General features: G+C 39.3%; 1 protein-coding gene across 4 annotated transcripts in view; it reads right to left on the bottom strand.

The window, feature by feature from the left end:
- Positions 1 to 26,364, bottom strand: part of scaper (S-phase cyclin A-associated protein in the ER) — a 294,594-nt gene that overhangs the window by 182,580 nt on the left and 85,650 nt on the right. For all 4 annotated transcript variants that reach the window (XM_041178256.1, XM_041178255.1, XM_041178258.1 and 1 more), the window contains 6 exons: positions 25,427 to 25,582; positions 20,246 to 20,388; positions 19,381 to 19,462; positions 16,216 to 16,368; positions 14,660 to 14,767; positions 3,605 to 3,741 (listed from right to left, as the gene is read on the bottom strand). In XM_041178256.1, the coding sequence (XP_041034190.1) occupies positions 3,605 to 3,741; positions 14,660 to 14,767; positions 16,216 to 16,368; positions 19,381 to 19,462; positions 20,246 to 20,388; positions 25,427 to 25,582 (779 nt within the window). The remainder of the gene's footprint in view (positions 1 to 3,604; positions 3,742 to 14,659; positions 14,768 to 16,215; positions 16,369 to 19,380; positions 19,463 to 20,245; positions 20,389 to 25,426; positions 25,583 to 26,364) is intronic.

The raw sequence follows: 26,364 nt of genomic DNA, 5'->3' as shown, positions 1-26,364 counted from the left end.
GGCTGATCTAATTTCCCACTGTCTCCCCATAACCTTTCCACTCCCAACTAATTAAAAATCTGTCTATCTCCTCCTTAAATTTTTTCAGCGTCCCAGCATCCACTGCATGCTGAGGTAGTGAATTCCACAGATTCACAGCCCTTTGAGAAAAGTAATTCCTCCTTATCTCTGATTTAAATCTACCACCCCTTAGCTTCTTGTTCTAGAATGCCCCACACAAGGGGAAACATCTGCTCCACGTCTGCTTTGTCTATCCCCTTTAGCATCTTATACACCTCAATTAGATCCCCACTCATCCTTCTAAAATGTAGCAAATATAGGCCTAAAACTGCTCAATCTGTCCTCAAAAGACAAGCCCCACTTCTCTGGAATCAATGAACATGAACATAGATGCAGCGTTTCTGTGCTGTAAATTCCATGTAAAGCTTCTAGCAGGGAATAAAAACACCATATTGTGTTTCACATCCTCAGGCCATCATGGCCAAGGAATTAATGTTCAGTAGGCAAATGCAGGAGGGTATTTGGTGATATTAATACTGTTTTAGATCCCGAGAACCTTGAGCTTCAAAGGCCCTGAAATGTCTGTTTATAAGAAAGCTTTTGTGCAGGGAGTTGTGAGGTTTTTTTTTTATATATATTTATACACACACAGTCAGGGAGCTGTACAGAAGGGTTACTGTTGCTGCTGCTGCACATGGAGTCAGAAATATTCAGCAGCAGCAGCTTGAAGCCCTGGGCCTGGCCTTCCCTCCATCACCTTTAAAATCTGGTATTGGAGATTACTTTTAAAAAACCTTACTAAAAACTTAATTTTGGGACAGTTAGAATAGGGAAATGGGCAATGGTCTCCGTGCAGCTTGCTCTGATCAGTAACATTGGAAAGAGGCAGTGTTTGAGCATGGCTCGAATTTTGGCCTGCTCACCACTCGTCTTGCATCTCATACTGCCTGATGTGATACTGAGCAATCTCCAGGTTTGGCAACGGTGATGTGTGGTTGCTGGATTTTCTGAGCTTAGTTATTTCACAGCAGGGAAAACAGTTTGAGGAAATGATTACAGCGGAGCTTGCTCTCCACATTGTTCAAGTTGGAACTTATCGCTCACTTCTACTGGAGATTGAATAACTCTTTCAATTACAAAAACGCACTGTTCCAGAGTGAGTAGTGGTGTCTAGAGAGGAGGAGCTTTTGAATATGGCCTCTCTTCCCCCCCCGCCATAGCACAGACCACATGCAACACTGCAAGAGGCAAATGCTCAGCTGAAACTCTTCTCAAATCACTTCTGACCTAAAGTGAAATCTGAAAAAGCCTAGCCTTCCACTCGTCCACTTTCATAAATAAACCTGGGAGCAAAGGCACGCCTGTGCTGATCCAAGCAACTTGTGGTTAGACTAGCTTCTTCTCAAGATCCTTTCTGTAGATAATGGATGGCTAATCAGCAAAGGAGAGTTTACCATCCAGCGGTGAATAGGAGGTGCTGGAGCAGCACTTCAGTGTGCTCCGGCAGCACTACACCCCTGAACAGTTTTACAAACTGAGTTCAAGTTGACATAATACGCTTCTATATTTGTAAGATGCTGAGGAATTGAACATTTTCCAATTTGGGTTCCCCTGTGTCAGCTTCAAGTATTCCCAGCTCAGGAACAGCGGAGACGATTCTTAAGGAATTGGAAAGGTTGACATTGAGAGGATGATTTCCCTGGCTGGAGAGTTTAGACCTGGGGGTTACAATCTCACAATAAGGGGTCAGCTGTTTAGGATCAAAATGGGGAGAAGTTTCCTTACTCAAATGGCTGTGAATTTTGGGGTTCTCTACTTCAGAGGGCTGTGGAGGGTCAGTTGTTAAGTGTATTCAAGGCAAGGATCAAGAGGTTTTTGAATCATAAAGGAAACAAGGTTAGTGCAGGAAAGTGGAGTTGAGGAGATCAGTTATGAATGTATTGGATGGTGGAGCACACTTGAAGGACCAAATGGTCCACTCCTGCTCCTACTTCTTATTTTATAATGTACTCCAGTAAGGTGTGGAGGAGTTCCAATCTCAGAAAATCAATCTTACTGCACCAATGTGATATTTTTGCCACATCAGCCATTTCCCAGCTTCAATGGGCGAGATTACCAATTTAATGCTAGTTCCTGATAGAGGCTTTCAGTGCATCAGTCTGAGTTTATATTGACCAGTCTCAAGTACTTATTTGGATGTGCATGAGCTACCACAAAATCCAATATGCAAGTTAAAACCTTTCTGCTCCAACTTAACCACCTGGGTATTTACACTAATCCAGACTGCAAAATAGGAGAATGGCCTTTCCAGTACAGCAAAATTGTAGATTTTACAGTACATTAAATTTACTGGCCAAGATTATATTTTCTCCTCTGTTTTACTTTGATAGTTGCTGTGTTTTAATGACTTTTATTACTGAATAATTATTTTGTATGGAACAACTTTTGTATGGTATTGCAAAGATTGACCAGCTCCACATCCATGAGTGTCCAACAGAATATTCCAAGATTACCTGTGTTACTAGAATAAATTAGAGAAAAATATCAAAGAACTCAACACAATTCCCTTCACGTTCTGCCAACTAGATCAATAGTGAAGAAGGCAGTGTCTGTGGCTGGGAGCAGGTCACCTGCTTTTCTATTCCTTCAGCCTGAATGATGCAGAAAAACCACTTGACAAGGGCAAGAAAGCAAATCTAAAACAGAATGAAAAACAAGTAGGACGCTGTATGCTGAATAAAACATAATATGGTAAGTGTGCCTACCAAACAATAGGAAGGCTCAGAAAGCCAAGTTTCATTTGTCAATGCTTAAACACAAGAGAATGGCAGTGATCTATGATTCCAAACGAATCAACACAAAAAGGAACTGACAGGCTTTAAGTATGGTGCATGTGTCGCCATTCACTCTGAAATTCATTTAGCACTTAATGTTGAGGATCTGCTTGTTAGTCCACAGGTAACATAATACAAAGTCATTTGCTACAGTAATGTCTCAAACCAAAAATAACTACAGCAGGTGACATCCTATCTCTAAGGGAAGGAGGATGCTGACAACTAACGATAAAACAACGCACGGCACACAACTCTGATCCGCAGATGTCACTTTCCAACCTCATGACAAACTACAGGTCTGACAACTCACTTTATATTTCAGAGCATTTCCAACTTTTTCCCTTGTTGTGACAGCCAACAAAATTAATTAAACCCTAGACCTGGGATTTGACACTCTTGCATATTGCCTTCTATTTGTTGATTACTATTGATTTTCTTTGATACTTCATTTAAAAATCAATAGCTGGAAAGAAAAATAGGCATGGTTTACACATACTTAAACATACAAATGCGTGCTGGATGGAACTGTAGTTTTGGCCAGGCGCTAGCAGCCAATTATGAGAAAAGCTCTTAACAGGTGAAAGCAAGGGCTCCAGATCGATATTCGGTTTTCTTTTCTAATCACAGAAAGTGGCTATAAATTAGACTCATCAGTGTATTTTTGAGATAACCCATGAAGCAAATAACTTTATGTTTTTTAAAAAGAAAACGAGCCTATTAAGTTTTTTTTAAGGATAAAGGGGTCATGGTGAGAGTATGTCTAACATTACCTGGAGTTCATGCGCGCTCGAAGTTTCTTGGCCTTCTTCCTGACTTTCTGCTTCTCTTCTGCATCCTTTGATGTCTCTGGGTGTACACAGGTCTCAGTCAAAATGTCCGTAATGTATTTCTTGCAGGATAGATGTTCCTAATGGAAAAAGGTACAAATAATCAATTACAAAACAAAAACAGAATTACCTGGAAAAACTCAGCAGGTCTGGCAGCATCGGCGGAGAAGAAAAGATTTGACGTTTTGAGTCCTCATGACCCTTCGACAGAACTTGATATAATCAATTAAATCAACTTAAATAATCAATTGCTGAGACAAACTTTGCCTTTCAGTGGAACTCAAAAGTTCTGGACCATTGCTCTGGACCGTGCCCAGGTCTTTTGCAAAGGCCTGTAGAAGCTGAAACAGAAACATCTGTGGAGAGGGAAACAGAGTTAACGCTGATGACCTTCCATCAGAACTGGGCAAGGGGTGAGTGGATCAAGACCAAAAGGTCTGTGAAAGGATGGAAGTCAGGAGAGATCGAATGATGGAAGAGTTAGTTTTACAAGGCCAAAGGGAATAGGGATGGGACAAGAAAAGAAACAAAGAAATAAATAAAAGGTGTGCCTAGAGCAGGTGTGCTGCTGACAAAGTAAAAAATAAGGAAAACCGAAACATGCAAAGAAACGGAACGGGGGAACAGAGTTTATGGTCTGACACTGTTGAACTCAGTGTCGAGTCCAAAAGGCTGTAGAGTGCCTAATTGAAAGATGAGGTGCTATTCCTCAAATTTATGTTGAGTTTCACTGGAACAGTGCAGCAGGCCAAGGACAGGGATGTTAGCGTGAGATGTGTACAAGTTGAACTGCTGGGGAGACCACATTGTGAGCAGCGAATACAATAGACTAAATTGAAAGAAGTACATGTAAATCACTGCTTCACCCAGGAGGAGTGCTTGGGTCTTGAACGGTGAGGAGAGGAGGTAAAAGCTGTTACATTTCCTGCATTTGCATGGAAAGGTGCCTTGGGAAGGTCCCCTAATAGATGAATGAGTGAAGACATTGTATAGCACTGGGCCATATATAAAAAGTTAGTGCAAGCTGTCTGTGTTAAGTCATCAGAGTCAGAACAAATTGGCAAACCCCATTCTCCATTAAGCCACATTCCTACATTTTAATTTATTTCCTTTATCTGTCTTCAGGTATCTGTCACTAGATAGAGGGAAAATAAATAATTAGGCAACCTGCTGGTAGAGTTTTCCTGCTTTCACTGTTCTACAATTTACTTCTACCATGTTTTGATAATTGGTCCTACAAAGCATCTTGGCACATTTTACTGTTAATGGTGCTACATAAATACAAGTTGTTGCTGTTCCAATTAGCTATTAAGATAAGCATGAGAATGGTCCATAATGACTGATAGATACACTGATTATCATGAACTCCTTGATGTTTCCACTCAGCACTCCTCAAGAAATTAGTCAAGACCCACAATATAATGAACACTGAAGCAGTATGCATGTGCTAGAATTTTACACAATCCATACTGGTACATAAACCTACTGAGCCACATTAACCCACTCATTCCAACTATTAACAAATGCAAAACACTGCAGAAGTTGTAAATATGAATGCATTTCAGCTATTACAATTTAACAAAATCTCCCATTACAAATATATTTCCTGGACTTTTTCCAGTTCAGCAGTTTACAGAAATATCCACAAGTCTAACCTGTGTAAATATCATTTCTGCTCCGTAAAGATCCCAAATGGTTGCCTACTTAATTGAATTGAAGAACTATTTTCACCATGGCCACAGTTCTGTCTTTCTTTCACATATACACTAATTTTCCCCACATTCTTGAAACTAGGCCCTACACCATTTGTGGTTGACCTGCTATTGGATGCTTAATATAATCACGCTAAATTGGTCACTGCACACTGATCCACTAAGGTCTGATTTGCTTTCAGCCCTGTGCAAATCTTTGAGGTTCTGTTCACCACGTTCTCACAACGCTGAGATGTGGAACTTTGACATTTGAGGGCAGGGAGCCAGATGAGAACAGATCACAACACTTTATGGTGCTATTCCAACAACTAATTTTTATACACAGAACTGCAGATTAATGTACCTTAAAGGAGTGCCCAGCATTTGTGCAATGTTGAGATGTGATTCTAAGCCAGAATACAAACATTTGTCATTTCACTGGAAGCTGTGTGCTGGCGTTACAATTGTCACGACTGTGCTGATTTTGCAAGAATAATCCGTAAAGTAACAAAATTGCATTGCATAAATTCAGTATTTAATAGTTTCTCTCACCCTCACAAAAGGTCACAGTTTTTTACAGACTCAAAATAATTAGAACTCTGAAATTTGCCAAATAAATTGGCAGGCATTAAATGGAAAGGCAATATTTTTTGTTCAACCAGCAAGGCTTGACTTATTGCATTTACGAGTTTTGTTTGATAGGATACTACAAAATGTAAAATGGATTCTGAAGAAAGCCTACAGTGGAATGATTTAATGCAGAATTGATGAGAAAAAGCAGTCAAAGTAAAATTTAAAAAAAAAAATGCACTGATACATTATTTTGTTATACATCTGTCTTACTATTAACCTTCAGTACTATGAAAATAAAACCTACAGGAAAAATAACACAATGCAGCAAACATTGAATGCACTGAATAATTAACTCGTTAACTGCTTAAAAAGCACCCAGCCACAATTGTAAGATTTATAAGAAACCAAAACGAGAGACATCCTGAAACCCAATCACCATAACTCTTTTGGCAATGGGATAGGAAGAAAATGAAATGCAAAAAGTTGTACTTTTTTTTAAAATAAAAGTTTCCAGTTTATCAAAATCTTGTTTTTCTCTTCAGTTTTCTTCTTTTCTAATTTGTGATTGGACACAGCCAACAACTTCTTTCTGATAATTCGCCCAAAAGGTTCAAAGTCTGATGACTGTCACCAGGCCATTCCTCCATGGATACAGTGGTCAACATCCTCATCCTTGCTCACAGGAGTGGTGGATTATGATCGTGGATTAGAAACTCAAGCTGATTTTCTCCTCTTTAGCCCAGGGGCACTGAAGCCCAACTCCACAGCCTTGCCACTGTTCCAACAGAGGTTGGTTAACATAGGAAATGTTATGAATCAAATGCAAGATCTGCCTGGTCTCTACGTCTCAGTTCCAGGTCAGGTAGTGCATTCATCTGCAAAGCCGTTGGGGGTGGTGGGGGGGGATCCCTTTTAAATTAAAAAAAAACATTTTTACAACCTTTGAAAAAGGCATCACAATTCACTGGCACACGTCTCATTCTGAAATTTTGGGTTTTTCAAACTTGTGAAAAAATTCTGTACTCTAGTGTTAACTGTCCAACATCCTCCATATTGAGGCGATAAAAAGTCCGTATGATCATTTTTATGCTATCAATATATTCATGATCCATAGAATTATATTCACATGTAAAACCTGCATGATGATATATCACAATACAGCTATGTGATAGTGTACAGATATAATCAACCTTCAGCATTCAATCGTTTGCACAGATCTAAAAGCAACTTTTCAATTCCTATAAAACATTTAAAAAAATAGTCACTTGCGTGTACAATAGACTCAGTCTGCTGGTGCTGGATCTGGTTTTGCAAGCACAAGTGACTTAAGATACAATAATATTAGTTCAAATCAGGGAATTTGATCGCAACAAGTCAATGGTAGAAACGCTTGATAGAAGTAGAAAAGGACCATGTAAGTGCATTAGAACAAAGAATGTGCTGAAGAGGTGAACGGGACTTTGGTACGAGTTAGGACACAAGCAGCAGAGTTTTAGCTGATGTCGAGTTTATGGAGCAAAGAAGTAGTTTTTTTTTAAGAATTACTCCTTCTCAGGGTCAAGTTTATTTTTGATCACAATATTGGAAACAGCTGAATTCACTGTTTTTAGCAGCATGCATATTATTAAATCAAAAGCATTAACGCTTACTAAAATTGACCCATATAATGGAGCTAAACCCAGTGCTGATGTTCCATTCCAAATACAGAACCATAAAAGAAACAAACACTAAATCTGCCTTCCACAGCATCACACTGGGGAGATGAAACACAAACGCCCTGTTCACCTGCAGCTGTGGAACAGATTTAAGTTATCACTGATGTAATCTATTCACTCACTGACACTCCTTGTCTAAAGTGATAACTGAACAGAACAAACCTAATCCCAGTCTCTGAAACCGACACCCATCAGTTAGAGTGTGCTTCAGATATAAAATGAAGTCTGCCAGCTGTCCCGACAACAATTACAAGCAGTCCCTCAAATCAGGAGGATAGTTGTGACAATGAATGAGGGCAGAAGCCAGTGTCCTTGTTGCTTGCTCCAATATGCAGTTTCTGATCATAATCTGTCCTCCACTGCATGACTCATGCATCATCAGAAGTTCAACGAGACAGACAGAGAGAGACACAAAGAGAGAGGAAAAAAAGGAGAGAGAAAAAAACTCTTCTACTTCACCAAACTAGTGACACACGATTGCAGCACTTCTCAGAGTTCTCACCTTTCAGGTGGTACAGCTTGGACAAATATCAGAATTCATCCCCAAGAATTCATTAAGAGAACAATGGAGTAATGATACCTCATTTCAGACAAAAGTGTCATATCTCAAAGGTGTAGATCAAAGTACCGGATTATCACATTAGGACACATTAAGCAACATTAAGTCCAAACTTGCAGCTTTGGCTTTTAAACTAATATAAAATGCACCAGTAAACGTCTTCACTCAACAGCAAGTTAATAAACCAAATAGCTCTTGGCATTTTAAGTGCATTTTAAATGACTTGCAGAGAACAAACAAATTAACATGTTGACTTGCTATGTCTTAATATCACAACATAGGCGTCACACCAAAAATGGAAATTCAATCAGTTTATCTGCCACCGAAGTCCACATCACTCCTTTTCTTACCTCCAGATTTAACTAATTCAATGCTCTGCTAGCCACCCTTCCATTTTCCAGCCTCCCTAAACTTGAGCTCATTCAAAACTCTGCTCCCCTTATCCTAACCAACACCAACCCCAGTTTGCACATCAGCTCTGTACCTGCTGACTCACATTGGCTCCCAGTCCAATGCTTTGATTTAAAACTTGTCATAATGTCACCATGGAACTGGACATTAAGCTTGTGCTCCATCCAATGGTGGGGCAAAGGGGGTGGAGGATGTGCAAGAGTCCACATTTGGAGAAGTGTAGGGCTGGAGCAAGTTACAGAGATAATGAGGAGTGAGGCCATGGAGCGATTTAAACACAAGGAAGAGAAATTTTAAATTGAGGCATTGGTGGACTAGGAGCTATGTACATCATCAAGCACAAGAGTGCTGGGAGAGGACTTTGTACAGGTTGGAACAGCAGAGTTATACTGCAGAGTTTGGGTGAGGTCAAGAGAGTGGAAGAGGGTAGATTGCCCAGGAGAGTATTAGAATAGTTAAGTCTGCAGGCACAAAAGCATGGATGAGGCATTCAACAGCAGATAGGATGAGCATGGACAGATGGGTGATATTATAAACATGGAAGTAGGAGATCTTCATGATGGGGTTTGAAGCTCAGTTCAGGGTCAGATAGAATGCTTAGATTACTAACCACCTGGTTCAGCTTAAGGCAGTAAACCAGAGAAGTAAATTTGGTTAACGGTTTGCTGATCACTTGTATGATGGTCCAATAGTGTTGAAATCCCTGCAACCATTCTACCAGATAGAGCAGAACAAAACCAGTAGACACACTGTATTCTGATTGAGGGATAAACTGTTCAAGACATTTAAAATGTTAAAAGGATTGTTAGGTCAGATATAAATTCCTCTGATGGGGAATTCAGGTACAAAGGGACATAACCTTACAATTACAGCAAAATCATTCAGTATCAAAATCTGGAAGCATTTCTTCACACAAAGGGTTGTAGAAATTTGGAACTCTGTCTCCCCAAAAGACTACGGGTGCATGGTTTAAATGGGTTTCCAAGCCTAAAATAGATTTTTATTACTCATACGTATCAAAGTATTTTGCAGGAAAGGCGGAAGGCATTTAGGTGCAGAGCAGTCACGAATGAATTAATGGCTGGGCAAACTTGATGGCTAAATGGCCTACTCCCATTCCTAGTGCTTTTCTTCTTTCCATTTGCAGAGAACTTCAACAATGGACAGTTAGAAATATGAAGGCCTGCGATTCCCCTGATATTCAGGACACCAATGGGAAAAGAATTCCTTAAGGAAGAGGAGTCTGGTGAGTTAAGTAATTGACAGATTTGGTTTGTTCAAGAAAACACCATTATGTTAGCTGCCTGAACTTTAGGCTGCGCAATCATAAATTCCGTCTATTTAAAACATGGATAATCTTTATCCTTTATTTTTTAATATTGTTGGAGATGAACTACGTCAGTTTTATTCCTTGAAATTTAAAATTTATTGCTGTTTGAGACATGAAATGATCTCCATCAGTGTGTTTTTTTTTTACAATATGACCATAAAAGAATGGTATTTGATAATTAAAACTGATGAGGACAATGAATAAGATTGTTTAGAAAAGAAAGAGAAATGCACCATCCATCTGAATAGGTACATGGGTCTTTGACTGAACCATTCATCTGAAAGACAGCACCTCTGACAATGCAGCACTTCCTCACTACTACTCTGCAGTATCATCCGAGATTATTTGCTCAAATTATGCAGCCGAGTTTAAATCCATAACCTTTTGACTCAGTAGGTATGAGTGATGTTACATGAAAGAAAGCTGCCACACTTTCCTACAGATGGACAGGGTTCATTCAAGCATCCCGTATGTAGACCATAAGACATAGGAACAGAAATTAGGCCATTCGGCCCATTGAGTCCGCTCCGCCATTCAATCATGGCTGATAAGTTTCTCAACCCCATTCTCCCGCCTTCTCCCCATAACCTTTGATCCCCTACCAATCAAGAACCTATCTATCTCGGTCTTAAATACACTCAATGATCCGGCCTCCACAGCCTTCAGTGGCAATGAATTCCATAGATTCACCATTCTCTGGCTAAAGAAGTTTCTCTAATGTAGTTTGTATTCTCCCAGCCACCAACACTGAACCGTCATGTTGGTTTATCCCAGTTGCAGCTTGTGCATAACGATACATAAAAGAAGTTTTCCTGGTTAATCTCCAGAGGACATCAAGGAAGAAGATACAGACTGTGTAGCATCTGACAAGTTTCTTTACTCGCCAGGAAACACGAATAGGAATCCAAGAGGAAGGCCAGCTTCTATAGTGATGATGATGAATTGAATCCAAACATACTGTTAAATTTATTCCACCCTGGAGTCAATCCAGTACTTAGCCCGATTCATACACCAATGAATGGAAAACTCCACTTTGGCCTATGTGGTCTTTGCCAACCAATGGGGTACATGCTGGCCAGAAACAAATTTACAAATTACAATTTAAAAACTACATTTGCAGAGAGGTTTTTTTTTGCATTTTTGTTTTCTTACTGCTCCATTGCTGCAGAATTTATCACAATATAAATTGGCACAATTCCACGGCAATACAGGTTCCTCAGGCAATTTTGGAGAACTGCTTCAGAAAGCTGCCTTGTAATATAAATGGTCTCTAAGATGAACATTTGCGCTTCTTGTTATGGGGACGAGTCTGAACAGAATTCCAATAGGCTGAAACAAGGGCCAAATTTGTGGCCACCTTCATATTTGGGAAGTATTGGTGATGCAAGCCAATGATAGCCATTGGGTGCAATGGAAGGTCAGCAAAAAGGTTTTGAATGGTTTCCTCAAGTAACAACTACACTGGAGGGGTTAGGGAATCGAGCACCACATGCTAACAGGACAAAGTTAAAGGTCACTCTACAATAGGAATCTGAAGGGTTCCCACATCCTTGCTAGACATTCATACTTCCCATCAAACAAAAATTCTCCATGCACCCCCCCCACCCCCCCACCACCACCCACCCACCCACCCAAAGCTTTTATTTCAATACCAACAGGAGTCTCATACAGTGTAAGATTTCAGCATGTAGGGATGCAGGGTTTCCCCCGAAACCTCCCCCACATGACAGTAATGTGATTGAATTTGATCTCTATAAGTAGTTAATACAATAAAAAAAAGGTTCACACTTCATGCACTATATTACCCACACACATACAGAAAAATTAAGGAGACTCCATGTCGTAGTTTTTAAATTTCTAAGAAATTACATTGCATTCTCCAACACCGTTAAAAACATGCAAATTTTAAAAACATTCTTTAATTAAGTAAAATAATTAAGGCTGTAGCATTTACTTTCAGCTGGTGGAGAATATACCACTGTAACCAATCCAATGTTACGTGGCACTTAATTTACACATTTAAAAAATTACCCTTGAAATTCCTTATGTAGCAATTTTACATTATATATAGAGAATAGTTTATGAGGAATTGAAATAAAATTACACTCCTCTGTGTAATAAAGAATAAATTTTAAAAATCTTGCATTCATATAGTATCTTATCATGGCACATCTCAAAGCACTTCTGGCAATGATTAACTTTTGCAGTGACTGTTAAGTGGGTAAATGAATATACATCTCTTTCATAATTCATGTATGGTATTATATATATATATACATATGGTCAGCATAACATTGGATATAATTCATTTTATTTAGTCTAAATTGTCCAATCAATTATATGTTATAAACCAGGAAAGTAAAAAGATGGCCATTAATTCAGTTAGGTCAGAATTTTTATTCACACAGATATATAGGTACATTAAGAAGTTGACAAGGAATCCTTTCCTTATCTGTTGCCGTTAACTTTTAGCAAATGAGTATCAGAAATAATTAAATGCCCCTAATTTCCAATTACCACCGAGTTTCTTGCAATTTTTTTTCTCTGCCTGATTCTACTCAGGAACAGATTTTCAGCTAGACTGGTTGCATCAGTTTGGTTGTCATTCTGTCTTCATTCACCATGAGTATAGACAGTCATAGCACACTATGGGGGTGGAAGGGATTTCATAGGTGAGCTCGTTGCTGCCGTTACCTAAAGTGCACACACAGAACACACACTTCCCCTTATGTGCCAAGACAGCAAAAACCCCGGATGAATTTTCCTCTCCATCAACTCAGCATCCAGATGATAATTAAAATGCCTCTACAGTGACCTTGACTGAGGTTATTTAACATAGCACAGAACGGTGAACAAGCCTAAGACATTCTTTTCAGCTTTTAAAAATATATAACCCATTAAAGTCATTAGCTGCCTCTTTAAAATATTTCTGTTCTCTCGCCATTTATTTGTTGTTTCTGCCCTGTCTTTGTTTTGGTCTGTCCTATGAAAATAATTACAGGTACTTGACTTGCTTTTATAAGGTAAGGGTATTAACAGGTCCAAAGTTAAGATACATCGGCCATGATCTATCTAAATGGCAGAACACGTTCAAGGAGCAGCGTACTTCCAGATCTGCCTCATCCTTCCAGCATCTAATCTAACCCTCTTGGTCTGGATCATTCAGCTTTACAGAGGCTAGTGCATTTGCCAATTGAAGCATTAGAGAAGCTTTGAGTTCCTTATCTAATGTGTGGAATTGTTCCCTTTGAAGAAAGTGGCCTATATTTAATGCTAGAATACTTTAAACGATTGAGCATAAAGACATCATCACATTTTAGCATGTTACAGTCAAATGGCAACAAAAATCTAGCTTTCAATGCTTTCAATCAATTTCAAGCTAAACGGGAAACATATCAACTAGGTTGGAATAACTATTTTCTTCAATATCTTACCTCACCCTCTCTGATGCTACATCAACACTGACTCTCTGCTATGTTTTCTAGAATGCAATGATGTTTGACTAAGATGTTTGAGTAGTTTGGGAGAATTCCCTCCATTAAGCCAATCATTCTTTTTGTGGCACTGTAAGAAGCATCCTCAAAATGCTTTGAACAGTTGATCTTTGAAAGTATTTCCACAACTTTGACAGTTATCAGTTTACACAGCCTTGGGCTGTTTTGCAATGTGGCAACTTAAAACCATATATTAATGAAAGTCATTGCACAACATTTCAACCATAACTGCCATGAAGAGGGAATAGAAATAATTTAAAAGTTTAGTCGGGTGTTGTGGTATTATACAAAAGTGTTGCACTAAAAAACGGTTACAACTCCCTACACACAAGGAAGTTCCACTGGGATGCATTGCTTTTATCAGCGCAATACACTGAAAATTGGCCGAACCAGCAAAGACTGTAGAATTTCAAGTGCGAATTATGTCCCATGCAAATTGAGCTTCCACGATCCATTGCACTAACACTAATTAACACAACCACTTTAAGTTACTCACAGGTTATAGACTAGACGCTGATCAACATTGCTTATTTGTTATAAACCCTTTTCAGCTTCATTAGTCAAACTGCACCAAGTGACCACACTCAAATATGTACCGGAATGTTTGCTTTAAAAGATTTGCATTCTCAAACTCTGCCTGATTGTGCTGGATCATGGCAGAATTTCCATTCAACAATATGTAAGTAAGTTTGAAGGGAAACTTGAGGGAAAAGACCTTTTTAGTCACAATTTAAGCCCAGATCGCCGATTGCACCCAAAGTGAAAATTCTGCCCAAAGTTGTACAACACAACTTTCCCAGGTGGGGGCAGCAAACAAGGTGGAAACAGGGGGAAAGTCACTTGGAGACACTGGCATCTGCTTCCCACTGGATGGTAAAAGGGTCAATAATACCTGTAACTGGGAGCAAATCACAATCACCCTTCTGGCACAAAACAATACATTACAATGGGGACTCATAAAAAAGAAAGGATGTGATGAATATTATCAAACAATCCTAAACAGACATTTTTACAGCTGACAACTCAAGCATTGCTAGAACTTTGAATATTAACAAACTGTTCAGAAAGCTAAAATGATCCAGGTGCCAAATCTCTCAGTGCAAGATGTTAAAAAAGGTTCAACATACAGAAACCAAGTCAGCGCATTTGATAGCTTAGAACTGAAGTATGCACCAATGTTAGAAGTAACAAATGCTTTATCAAGCTGCTTTTTAGTAAAACTTACCACTTCCTCATCTGACAGCTCCCGCCCCTGAATGCTGCTATTCTCCCGTACAGCCTGCTGGTGTTTTCTCCCTTTTATGTGGCTGAAGAGATAGACCTCAGAAGTGATCTTTGGAACAAAAAGTGATAACATTTCAAGGTCACTGAATTCTCTGGGCATCCTACAGCAGTTAACAGTAGTAGGGTCTTCACACAGACCACTATCATGGTCCTGCAAACTAAACTACCCATTTTTATTGCAAAACTATCCTATTTCTACATCCATAAAGGATCCTTATTTTGCATGGTGTAGGGAAGCTTGTTGGAACTTTTAAGAACAGAATAAAGATTATTTGATCCAACAATCCCATTGCTTTGCTAGCAATCAATCCCCAGCCACCTGCATTGGCATCACACCTCTTGATCTCTCTCCAGAAACACAATGTCTCTTGAGCTCATTGATACTGCTCTTTTCAAATCACTCCCTAGGTAAGTTTTCCAAAACATGATTCATTCATAATTCCAGCCAATTTCTGTCACATCCATAACTTTATAATTTGCATCCATTTTAGTTTGGATCAACTTTATCAATTCCCTTGAAAATTTCAATTAGGTCACCTCGAACCCTCCCTGTTTTCCAAAAGAAACAAGCTCAATTTCTTCAATTTTTGCCTGCTACTCAGGTAGTACAATATTTACATTACTTCACCAGTTGAGTTGTTAAAATTGGAAGCAATAGCAAATGCATACTGTCAAGATGATATAATAATATCTATAATGTTATTGGAAATAATTTTAAAAGAGTTCTAGTGGTGTCTGTGTCTGTACCTTAATTGGATTAAAGCAAACTGGTCCAGAGGCTTTGATGTATAGAACAGAAGTAGATTTGAAATGCTAATTAGGTAATTATAGGCAAGTTAGAAGGTGAAGTGTAAAGGGGGCAATTTGCATTTTTAAATAAACCATTCAAAAGAATGGGTGAAATATTACACATAGCCAGAAGAAGCCAAACAGTGTTTATTTTTTCCAAAGCTTACTAATAAAATTGGTGCTATGAGGAAGAAGAGGTAAAGTTAAAAAAACTAGCGATACAACATTCAAAGAGGAAAATATGTATAAAGGAAGAGAAGGCTGTTGGTAAAAGAAAAGGATTCTAAGATCTAAAACCTTCAGCCTGTAAGCCTCAAGCCACTGTCTGCAAGGACCCAGACCTGAAAGAAACACATTTTGAATTCGACTGTCCAGAGTATACTTTTCCAGGGGTCTGTTTAAATCTGTGCGTTTTACTATTGCCTTAATGGAGTTGTAACTGAGAGTCAGATTAATTAGGGGATTTTTAGAAGTTATTATAGTTGTAATTTGTAGACATATGTATATGCTTACAATCTTTTAATTGGTAAATGTTTAAGTTAATCTTATAAAAATCTCCTGAGACTCAGTGGTCTTATTGTAACTGAATTCAAAACCTGCATCTCGAAACATACAAATTGCAAGAAATTGGTTAGGACAGTTGTTAAAAGTTTCCCTCTGGGATTTGAACAACTCAGCATTTACCATCAGCTGTGTCATAATACATACCAAAACATTGCACAAGGAACAATGCTTTTTCCGTTCATATGGAGTAAGTTTGGGAGCATAATCAGTGTTAGCATGCCTCCCGCTGCTAAGTTCAGCTGCTTTCTCTTTCCGTTGTTCTATCTGCTCCATGTGCCTCCGACTGCTCTCGTCATGCTGAACAAAAGACAAAACAGATGTTGAAGTTGTCGCCTACAACAGCAGCAGTTAATGTTCTTCTGCTGGCTCTTCACTCAAGTTAAATTTAAATTTAAAATATAAATCACATAACCTGTGCTCTCTGTCCCTCTGCAATCTCCCCATTACTACAATCCCCTCTACCTTGTACCTCTGTGGGACAAAACTCATGAGATTCTGTTCCTATCTGTCCAAACGGACAATTGGAATACTGTGTACAGTTTTGGCCTCCTTAACCAAGGAAGATTTATTTGCTTTTCAGGGGGTGGAACAAAGGTTCATCACTGGCACAAGACAGCTGTCCTATGAAAAGAGGTCGAGTAGAATGGCCCTCTACTCTCTGGGATTTATAAGAGTGGATCTCATTGAAATGTATAAAATTCATTGAAGACTCATAAGGTAGAAGTTTCATTAGGGTAAGTTCCCCAGCTGGTGAGTCTAGAACCAGGGGTCTCAGTCTCTGGAATAATAGGCCAGCCATTTAGGACTGAGGCAAGGAGAAACTCCTTCACTCAGAGGGCTGTGACTCTTTGGAATTCTCTAGCCCAGAGGGCTATGGATGCTCAGTCATTGGGTACATTCAAGTCTGAGACTGATAGATTTTTGAACACTAAGGGAATCAAGCACACAGGATTCAATGGGAAAAGTGGAGTTGAAGTGGAATATCAGCCTTCTTATTGAATGGCAAAGCAGTCTTGAGGGGCCGTGGAAAATTGGCGCAGCAGTAGGCCTAAATTCTTATGTTAACAGAATCGCTATAATCCCTCAGATGATTCCCCTTCATGCTTACACTGCCACCCCCAGTGTACTTGGGGGCTCCATTATTGCTGTACTTCTATTTAACATTTTTTTTTAAGTGTGGCATCAGCTTCACATATATGCTAACAGCACCCAGCTTTACTCTCCACCATCAACTTCAATTTCAGGATTGGTGAGTACAATCTGATTGCCCATCCATCCTCAACTTCAGAACCCTACAGAGTCTTGTCCCATCCTTTCTTGGGAAAACATTCCAGCTATACACCCCTTCCTTCCTCGGACTCTGAATATGTTGGAGAAGTTATTCAGTTGCTTTTCATCCTCCATTTTCTTTTGTTTTAATCTTGTTCATGTCCTGCACTAAAGATCTTGGGTTTTACTTATGTTCTTAATTAAAAGAAAAGATAACACTAGACAAACCAAGATTTTCATTTTTCATATAGCTATCGATGATATTGATCTACTCCTAGAGAACTGGTCTCGTCATGAATCTATGCAGCCAGTTTCTACTTATTTAGCTTTAATATCAGCCTCACATCCCATCACTACGTCTGAAACCAAATAGAATGACGTGTGCCGACTGATTTAGTTTTAAGTCACCTCCAGTTTCTACAAGTGGACAATATCGTATGAAGTGGGGCAACTAGCTTTTTGTGGTTCACCAAAACCCTGGGTGCCTGACAAGAATGTATCTTTTCAGCTGTTTGAAGTAGGTGACCGATTGTTCAGTGTAACAATAGAATTGGAGGAATGAGTGGCTTACAAATAGTCTGGCAAGTGAAGCCAGATGGTAGCTTCTTTGGATTAAAACTCATTTGAAATAACATCATTTTTGAAGTTATGCATGGCTATTTATAGCAACACAAGTCAAATTCATGCTTGATTTCTGATAGTGTAGTGAATTGTACTGATTTATTTTATATTTGTTCATAGAATGTGGCGTCACTGGCTAGGCCAGCATTTATTGCCCATCCCTAATTGCCATTGAGAAGGTGGTGGTGTGCTGCTCCTTGAATCACTGCAGTCCATGAATTGCAGCATCACCCACAGTGCTGTTTGGAAGGGAGTTCCAGAATTTTGACCCAGTGACAATGAAGGACAGTAAATAATTGGAGTCTGATTCTGGAAACTAATATTTAAAGCCCCAGCCTTCCCCATTTATTCGGGTTGAAATTTCAGAAATTGGATTCCCTGTTCAGCAATAATTGTTAGGCGACAGAGTAGTCAAGTGTTTAAGTTGCCATTTTCATCTATTTCCAACAATTGCATTCTGCACATTGTTTCCCTCATTCTTTCTTCCATTCCTTGAAAAGAGATCATCAGCTAGTAAATTTGTCCAAATTAACATCATGGTTGAATGGCATCAGTGGCCTTGCTGTGAAATGTGTGTAGTTGGCCAGGGCCAGTTTGGACACTTCACAGTCGGCCTCCTTTCCTGACCTTGATGTCAACCAGCCTTAGTTCTTATGGAGTTACACAGCTGACTTGATCTAAGTGGTTCCTCCCTGATGGTGAAGACATGGCATGGCAGGCATCTGTGGGTTGGGAATGAACTAAAACAAGTAACACCATATTTGCTTTGAATTATATTTTATTCTTGGGGAGAGTGCTTACCTATGAAATATCTCAGAAATGGCTTGTACAAAGGAAAAAAAAAGTACAGAGTGGTTGTGTGTCTTTGAATATGCTCAAAATGCCTTGCCTTTTGAAATTGGAACACAACAAGGAGTTGGTTAGGGCTCCCTCAATGCGCCTGCTCTGCTAGGACAGTAACAAATTTACTTCAAGGTTTTAAATGTAAATGAGAAACATTTATGATAAATGCAAAGATCTGCCTGAACAAATGGGAGTCCCTCACAAGAATTACCCCAACTAACAGAAATTCATGATTTTGACACCTGAGCGCTCATCTTAAAAATAGAACAAGCAAACTCATTAAGAACGCTACATGAGTCATTTGGTGCCTTCTCCAATGCAGGTCCTCGTCTTGGAAAGGTGCCAGATGACATACTTTTTACAGAAATATAAAGTGAAATGGTTCTATACCAGGTGATACCAAGCAACACACGTATTCAATCAGATTTAATTTCAGGATAGCCGCTGAAAGACCAAGACCCTGACTTAGCCAATTCCTTAATAACCCTTGACACTTGCATACTAAACAAACAAGAACTATAAACATTGCAACGAGTCCTTGCGAGGATCAGCAAAAATTTCTCCGTTATATTATACCTTCAACTGTATTTTCTTTTGTAGTTCCTCCATAGCTTCTTGTTGTGCTGCACTAAGTGCAGCCAGCCGCTCTTCTCGTTCCCTGCCAATAGAGTTAGTCATCAGGAAATGAGCACAGAAGGTAAACAGCATGACAGACGGGAAGATGTGTAGTGATGCTTGGCTTTTTCTAACTACTCCCTGCCATGAAGGGCGCCAGATTGAAATAACTCACTTTACAGGGTGAAAAGTTACACCTCCTGAAATGTGTAGTCCTATCTATTTAACATAAACAGACTTTGAGAAAAGGACTACAAATGTGCAGGATCAGACATATCCCAAGTCAGCTTTGAATGCTTATACAAGTCTACTTAAAAAATAGTGTAAATTTGCAACACAGCCCTGCCAATGACAGTATAACCCCTAAACCCAATTCACACTTTCCAAAAAGTGTATGGCAATCAGGACCAGGAAACATGAGATAAAAGCAAAATACTGCGGAAGCTGGAAATCTAGAACAAAATCAAAAATATCTGGAAAAACTCAGCAGGTCTGACAGCATCTGTGGAGAGGGATACAGTTGATGTTTTGAGTCCGTATGACCCTGATGAAGAGTCATACGGACTCGAAACGTCAACTCTATCCCTCTCCGCAGATGCTGTCAGCCCTGAGTTTTTCCAGGTATTTTTGTTTTTGTTCCAGGAATCATGAGGTTATATTTTCTCTCCGGAGCCCAGGGATGCAGAGCAACATTCTAGTGGCCCAAATGCAGCTGCCAATGCGACCAACTAACTTTAGTCTGTGGCCTTGTGGTCGGTATGTCATAGCATTACACCAATTGGCTCTAGGGGGTTGCACAGGAATCTGCATAACAAAGGCCACAAACCTCGCTCTTTCACGTGCAGCATCTTCCCTTGCTTTCTCTTTCTCTTGTCGCTGTTGCTCAATTCGTGCCTCCTGTTCTCTCCTTTTCAGCATCAGTTCCTCCACACGGGCCTGGCGCTCTGCCTCTAGTGCTCGCTTGCGTTCCTGCATTCAGCCACATTATTTTTTTTTTTACACATGATAAAAACTTATAAGAAAGACCACCAAAAATAATATAATATTTTTCAAAATTTCCATTGTCTTCTCATTGACTTCTGACTGTGGTACACAATGCCAGCTCCAGTAACTAGACCAAATGTATGTTGTTAGCATGTGTCCCTAGACAGTGTCTATTCAACCACAGTTATAATTAACCCTGCCCATACACATACTTTTTCCCGAAGGGTCATTTGATAAAGAGCAGAAGCAGCAACTGTGGCCAATTTTGCCTTCTAACCAAGGGCATGCTAGACAACTTTAGCATTCTTCCACCTAATAACTCAACATGGAGCAGACACTGAAGTTGGGCATTTGGCTCACTTATTCATGGGTTAAACTCACTCAACCATTAAAGGAGCTATATACAATTGTTGTGATTTCACTCTGATGTGTCAATATAAATGCTTTGATCACAAGTGCTTCAGGCATCACAACATATCCAGTTTCTAGTCAAAAAAATCGTATTTTTACAAGTTCACACATAGAACGAGATTGATATTTGTAGGATTTGTATAGAGTGAGATAACTACAAACTCCGTGGTACATGATGGTTTATGAACCGGTGAGGTTGAGGACGGACATTGGTACTTGCATAGTGCCTTGACACATACTTTTGGGAAAGGGACTTCAGTTGTTGCATTTGAAAGTTATTTACCACTGTTAAATAATCTCAGAAATGCAATGACTATTATAATTTAGGTAGACTTTCTAGTGTAGGACTAAGGACTGCTCCTTTGTCAAAAGCACCATCCTTTACATGCGCTGCTAAATTAAGGCCCTTTCTGCCTGTACTGCGGAGAACTTGCTGTGTGCAAAATAGCTGTGTTTGCATATTTAAAAACAGTGATAAGCTTTTATTGTTGCAAAGTGTTTTGGGACATTGAGAAATATGATAGGTCCTTATATAAATGCAAAATTTATTTCTGTTTTCTTTCATTATGGACAGAACACCAGCAGAACCCCTCCTCTGCTTCAAACAGTATCACAGGATCTTTAACACAAGAGATAGAAGGAGTAGACCATCGACTCTGCTCTGGCATTCAACAGGATTATAGCTGGACTTGGACCTCAACTCCACTTTCCCACCTACACCCCATGTCCCTTGATTCCCGAGACACCAAAAATCTGTCTATCCCAGCCTTAAACATAGGCAACGATAGAGCATCCACAACCCTCTGGGGTAGAGAATTCCAAAGATTCACAACCCTTTGAGTGAAGTAATTTCTGCTCATCTCTGTCCTAAATGATCAGCTCCTTATTCTGAGACTGTACCACTGTGTTCTAGATTCTCCCGCCAGTAGAAACCACCTCTGTGTCGACCCTGTCAAGCCCCTTCAGAATCTTGTATGTTTCAATGAGATCACCTCTCATACTTATAAACTCCAGAGAACATAGGCCCAACTTAATCAGCCTCTCAGTCCAGGGACCAACCTAGTGAACCTCACTGTACTTCCTCCAATGCAGATATATCATTCCTTAAATATGGAAATCAAAACTGTACACATAACTCCAGGTGGGGTCTCACAAAAGTCCTGTACAATTGTAGCAATAATTCTTCATTCTTGTACTTGAACCCCTTTACAATAAAGGCCAACATGCCATTGCCTTCCTAATTGCTTGCTGTACCTGCATGCTAATTTTGTGTTCCTTTACGAGCGCACCCAGGTCTCTCTAAACATCAGCACTTACAAGTTTACACCTTTTTAAAAATACTTTGTTGTTCTGCTCTTACAACCAAAGTGAATATCTTCACACTTCCCCACATTATACTGTAAAGAACATATTTTTATTTTTTCTTGGACTGTGGCTTTAAAAACTGCCATGGCTGCAGTTTAAAAGAGATGTTCACGGACAGGAAGAAGAAAATCTACAATGTTGCTTTCTCCTGGAACAGTATATGCCAGGTTAGACAGAATGGTGCTGGAAAGGAGGCCTGGTTTAAGAGGGGGGCTGTCTAGCGACAGCATTTTGATTGGCTCCAGACCAAGTGGCCAGTTTTTGTGTGAGGATAGTGCAGTAGATCAGCTCCTAGCCTGAAAAGAGGAAAGACCTGAAACCTCTCTCTCCTGTGATTTGTAAGATTCCAGTAATTCTGCCATAGTAGCGAACTGGCCATTCCTCACATCGCTGTATCCTGCTTTCTTTGAGAAATCCCAGTCAGGAGGAAAAGGGGAAAAATCACCAGTAGAGACATGAAAAGCAAGTTTCAACCAGAGAACCACAGACCGCAAATGCTGGGAGACCACCTCCTGTCAGCCACAACAACTTGCAAGAAGTTTGGAAGAAAGCAATCAAAGTCAACCCATCTAATCCTGAACTCCAGATTGGTGTTATTGAACTGTTTTATCTCACCCTTAAAATCCATGTTTTGTATGTCTTATGTGTATGTATGTTTGTGTGGGCATGTGTGCATGCGCGTGTTTGTGTATAGGGCTTTAAGGAGGGGTAGAGTTTAAGTTATAGAGTTAAAAGCTAGCAGTTCATATTTCTTTCTTTTGCCACTGGTTACAGACAATTTGTTTAAAAAACAGTTATTTACTTGTTAAGTTTACAAACCTAGTGCTCGTATTCTTTTAACCTAAATTAAACAGTTAGGTAGAATTGGGGCAATTTGGTGGTCCGATTAAACTTCTCATTTGTCATGGCTCAGGGAGCAGTGGGGCTTAATGCTTGTCATGAAGCTATTAACGTATATAATATTTTGGAAAATATTTTTCTTTCAAAATAGAAGTTTAGTCTGCAGGTGTGTCTAAACTGGATTAAAGCCAGCTGGTCTGGATGCTTTGATGGATACTAGTTTTGATATGGAAGAGAGATAGGTGCATTTGCATTTTTTGAATAGAGCATTCAAGAAGAGGGGGGAAAACATGACGCCTATCTAGCAGATATCAAGCCATATGTTTATATTACTAAAAAAATTGGTACTATGAAGGGGATTTCATTGTTAAAAGGTGAAGTTCAAAAAGGCTGGTGAGACAACGAGAATTTGAATTCAATCAGTGATGGTAGGTATAACTTCAGCAGTTTTCAGGTGTGGAGAGCAGAGGCAATGTGGAGATCAAAAGGCAGCTGCAAGCCTCCAACTGGCTCCACAGTGAAAAGAACCTCATTCTGAATTCGTACGGTGAAAATGCTTTGCCTGGTGTTTCATTAAGTCTATGGGCTGCTGTTGCCTTAATGAAGATTAGTTTGGGAATTTGTTGAAAGTTATGATAGTGGTAATTTGTAGCTATGAGTATATATTTTAGCCTGTGTAAATTAATAAAATGTTTCAATTAGTTTAATGTAAAGCCTCGAGAACTGATGGTCTGATTCCTGAATTTAAAGTCACATCTCAAACATAACACTTAAAATTATAGGTTATGACAGTTGTTTAAAGTTTTCCTCTGGGAATTTTAAATAACTCCGCTTTACCAACTGCATCAGTCATAACAATACTACAGCCCACTATCCCCCACTGAGCCGTGACGATACTCTATCTACCATCTTGTTGCCGACTCACTTAACCTTTCTTTACAGCCTGTGTCCTTCTCACAATTTACATTTCTACCTAGTTTTGTACTATCAGCAAACTTAAATACATTACTCTTTGTCTCTTTGTAAATAGCTGAGGCCCCACCACTGATCCTTGTGGCACTCCAGTAGTCACTATCTGCCCAACTTGAGAATGTCCCAGTTATGCCTACTCTATAAGCAGTCCTGTCCCTATCACCATGACCCTTTAACTTGCCTATACACCTTTATGTGGCACATTATGGAATATATTTTGGAAATCCAGATATATTATATCTACTGGTTCTGCTTTAGCTACTATGGTTTTACTTAATGCCAAAACTCAAGTAGAGCAGAAATCAGGAATGAGTCTGATTCCAGAGCAACACTCTTCTTGGAATAAGTGCAAAGGGAAATCAATTCACAGGCATTACAGTTGTAGAGTAAATGCAGTCTACTAAATTGTTTGTAATGTTTATTTCAACTTATACTCATAGTAAGAAAAAAAAAAACAAATTTGTCAAACAATATTTCCCTTTCATAAAATCAGATGTAATTTTCACCAGAACTACCCATAAATCAGGGAGCCTTTGTTTAAGATCTCATCTAAGAATCTCCAACAAAGGAATTCTTCAGTCCTCACTGGGAAAAGGCACTACTGCTCCATCATTATTCCACCCAAAAGCAAAAAAAAATTGCCTATTTTGTTAGATCAAAGGGTATACGTAGATTAATTTACACTATCACTTGTATTATGCAGTTTGAGATAATATCCAACAAAAACATTTTTAAAAGGTATTGTTTCCAATTTTATTTTGCAATTTCTAACAGTTGCTTTCTTTTTGTCTACATCATAGAGTGCTCAATAAGTATCCTCTCAGCAAGCAAACCAATGCAAATGAGGAGACAGAACTCAGCTATTAAAATGGCCCCTGAATACACAGCTACATTAAAGAGCGCAGAACCAATGATTTGCACCAATGCAGCAAGATGGCAGCATGTTTTCAGGAATGTCACACTAGACTCAGTCGCAAACTCATGGCAAGTCCACTTCCCTTCTATTTATTTTTTTTTATATTGTAGATTTGCTCAGACTGCACTTACATAGCAATTATAGAACATACTCAGTGGTTTTACTTAATGCCAAAACTCAAGTAGAGCAGAAATCAGGAATGAGCCTGATTCCAGAGCAACACTCTTCTTGGAATAAGTGCAAAGGGAAATCAATTCACAGGCATTACAGTTGTAGAGTAAATGCAGTCTACTAAATTGTTTGTAATGTTTATTTCAACTTATACTCATAGTAAGTACGAAGATCCATTAGCAAGGTGTTAGACAGGGTGTTCATCCAGAATGTACCTACTCCTAAAAGAATGACTTTTCTCACTAAGGCAAAGCATTGGCCTGTATTCAAAATGCAGCACTGTTCTTTGGCTGGCCATGTGCTTGAAGCAGACCTGATATATGTTTTCTTTCTCTGTACGGATCTAACCTGCACAGCCTCATCCCGCGCTTGCTTCTCCTCTTGCCGACGATGTCGCTCTTCTTGCAGTTCATTCAGCCGCTGCTCATACTCTTTCAGTTTCGCAAGAACATCGTGACGCTTGTTCTGAGCTTCCAATGTGTTGATGAAAGCAATTTCGTTAACCTGAAGAGACAGAAAAGACAAACAGGTTACCATTTCCATTACTACGGGTGGCATTTATAAACTAGACTGTTAATTGCTCAAAACCAATTTCTTTAGTTCCCAAAAGGCCCATGGACAAAGGTAAGTTGTTTGTACCAGTAGACCTCAGGCTCACATCCTTGTGCTGTTAACTGATCCCAACTGGGCAGAAACTTGGGTCGATATATCACATTGCCTTAAGACAAAGAGGGGAAAAAAAAAATCACTCAAGGATTCTACTCTTAATCACTGGCCAGTGACCTCCTGCACATGGAGACATGAGGTTAAGGACATGAAAGAGCTCAACTGAGATACTTGCAAGGTTGAAACACTACTGGCACTCACTGCCATGAGTCATACATTAAGGCAGCCCATTTCTGTGAGGTAGCAGAAGGCTGTAGATGTCTGTGGAACAAGACCCCAAAAATAATTGGATCCTTCAGGAGAAGAAGGAAGAAAAGAGGAAACATTTTTTAGACTAGCTCTTATATTGGATTACGTTTCAAGATTTTCCCTTTACAAGTTTTATCATTTTTCCTTTTTTCTCCAAGTTTTGACAAAGATCCAACACGCCTCAGAATTTTGATGGCAATGAAAAATCACAAGCTTTGTTCTGACAGCTTATGCTATGCAAAGCCCACATTGCAGTATATTATCTACTCTAGCCTCCAAGTTATCCAATATATAAATAATCTTAGGGTGCTGCCTTGAAACTCCCTTACCTGCACCCATTTAACTGTCCACTCAGGCAACTTTTCTCCTAT

Source organism: Carcharodon carcharias, chromosome 32 (assembly GCF_017639515.1).
Source record: "Carcharodon carcharias isolate sCarCar2 chromosome 32, sCarCar2.pri, whole genome shotgun sequence".
NCBI classification, from domain to species: Eukaryota; Metazoa; Chordata; class Chondrichthyes; order Lamniformes; family Lamnidae; genus Carcharodon; species Carcharodon carcharias.
The sequence above is the reverse complement of the archived record's forward strand: the minus strand, read 5'-3'. Positions and strand labels throughout refer to the sequence as shown.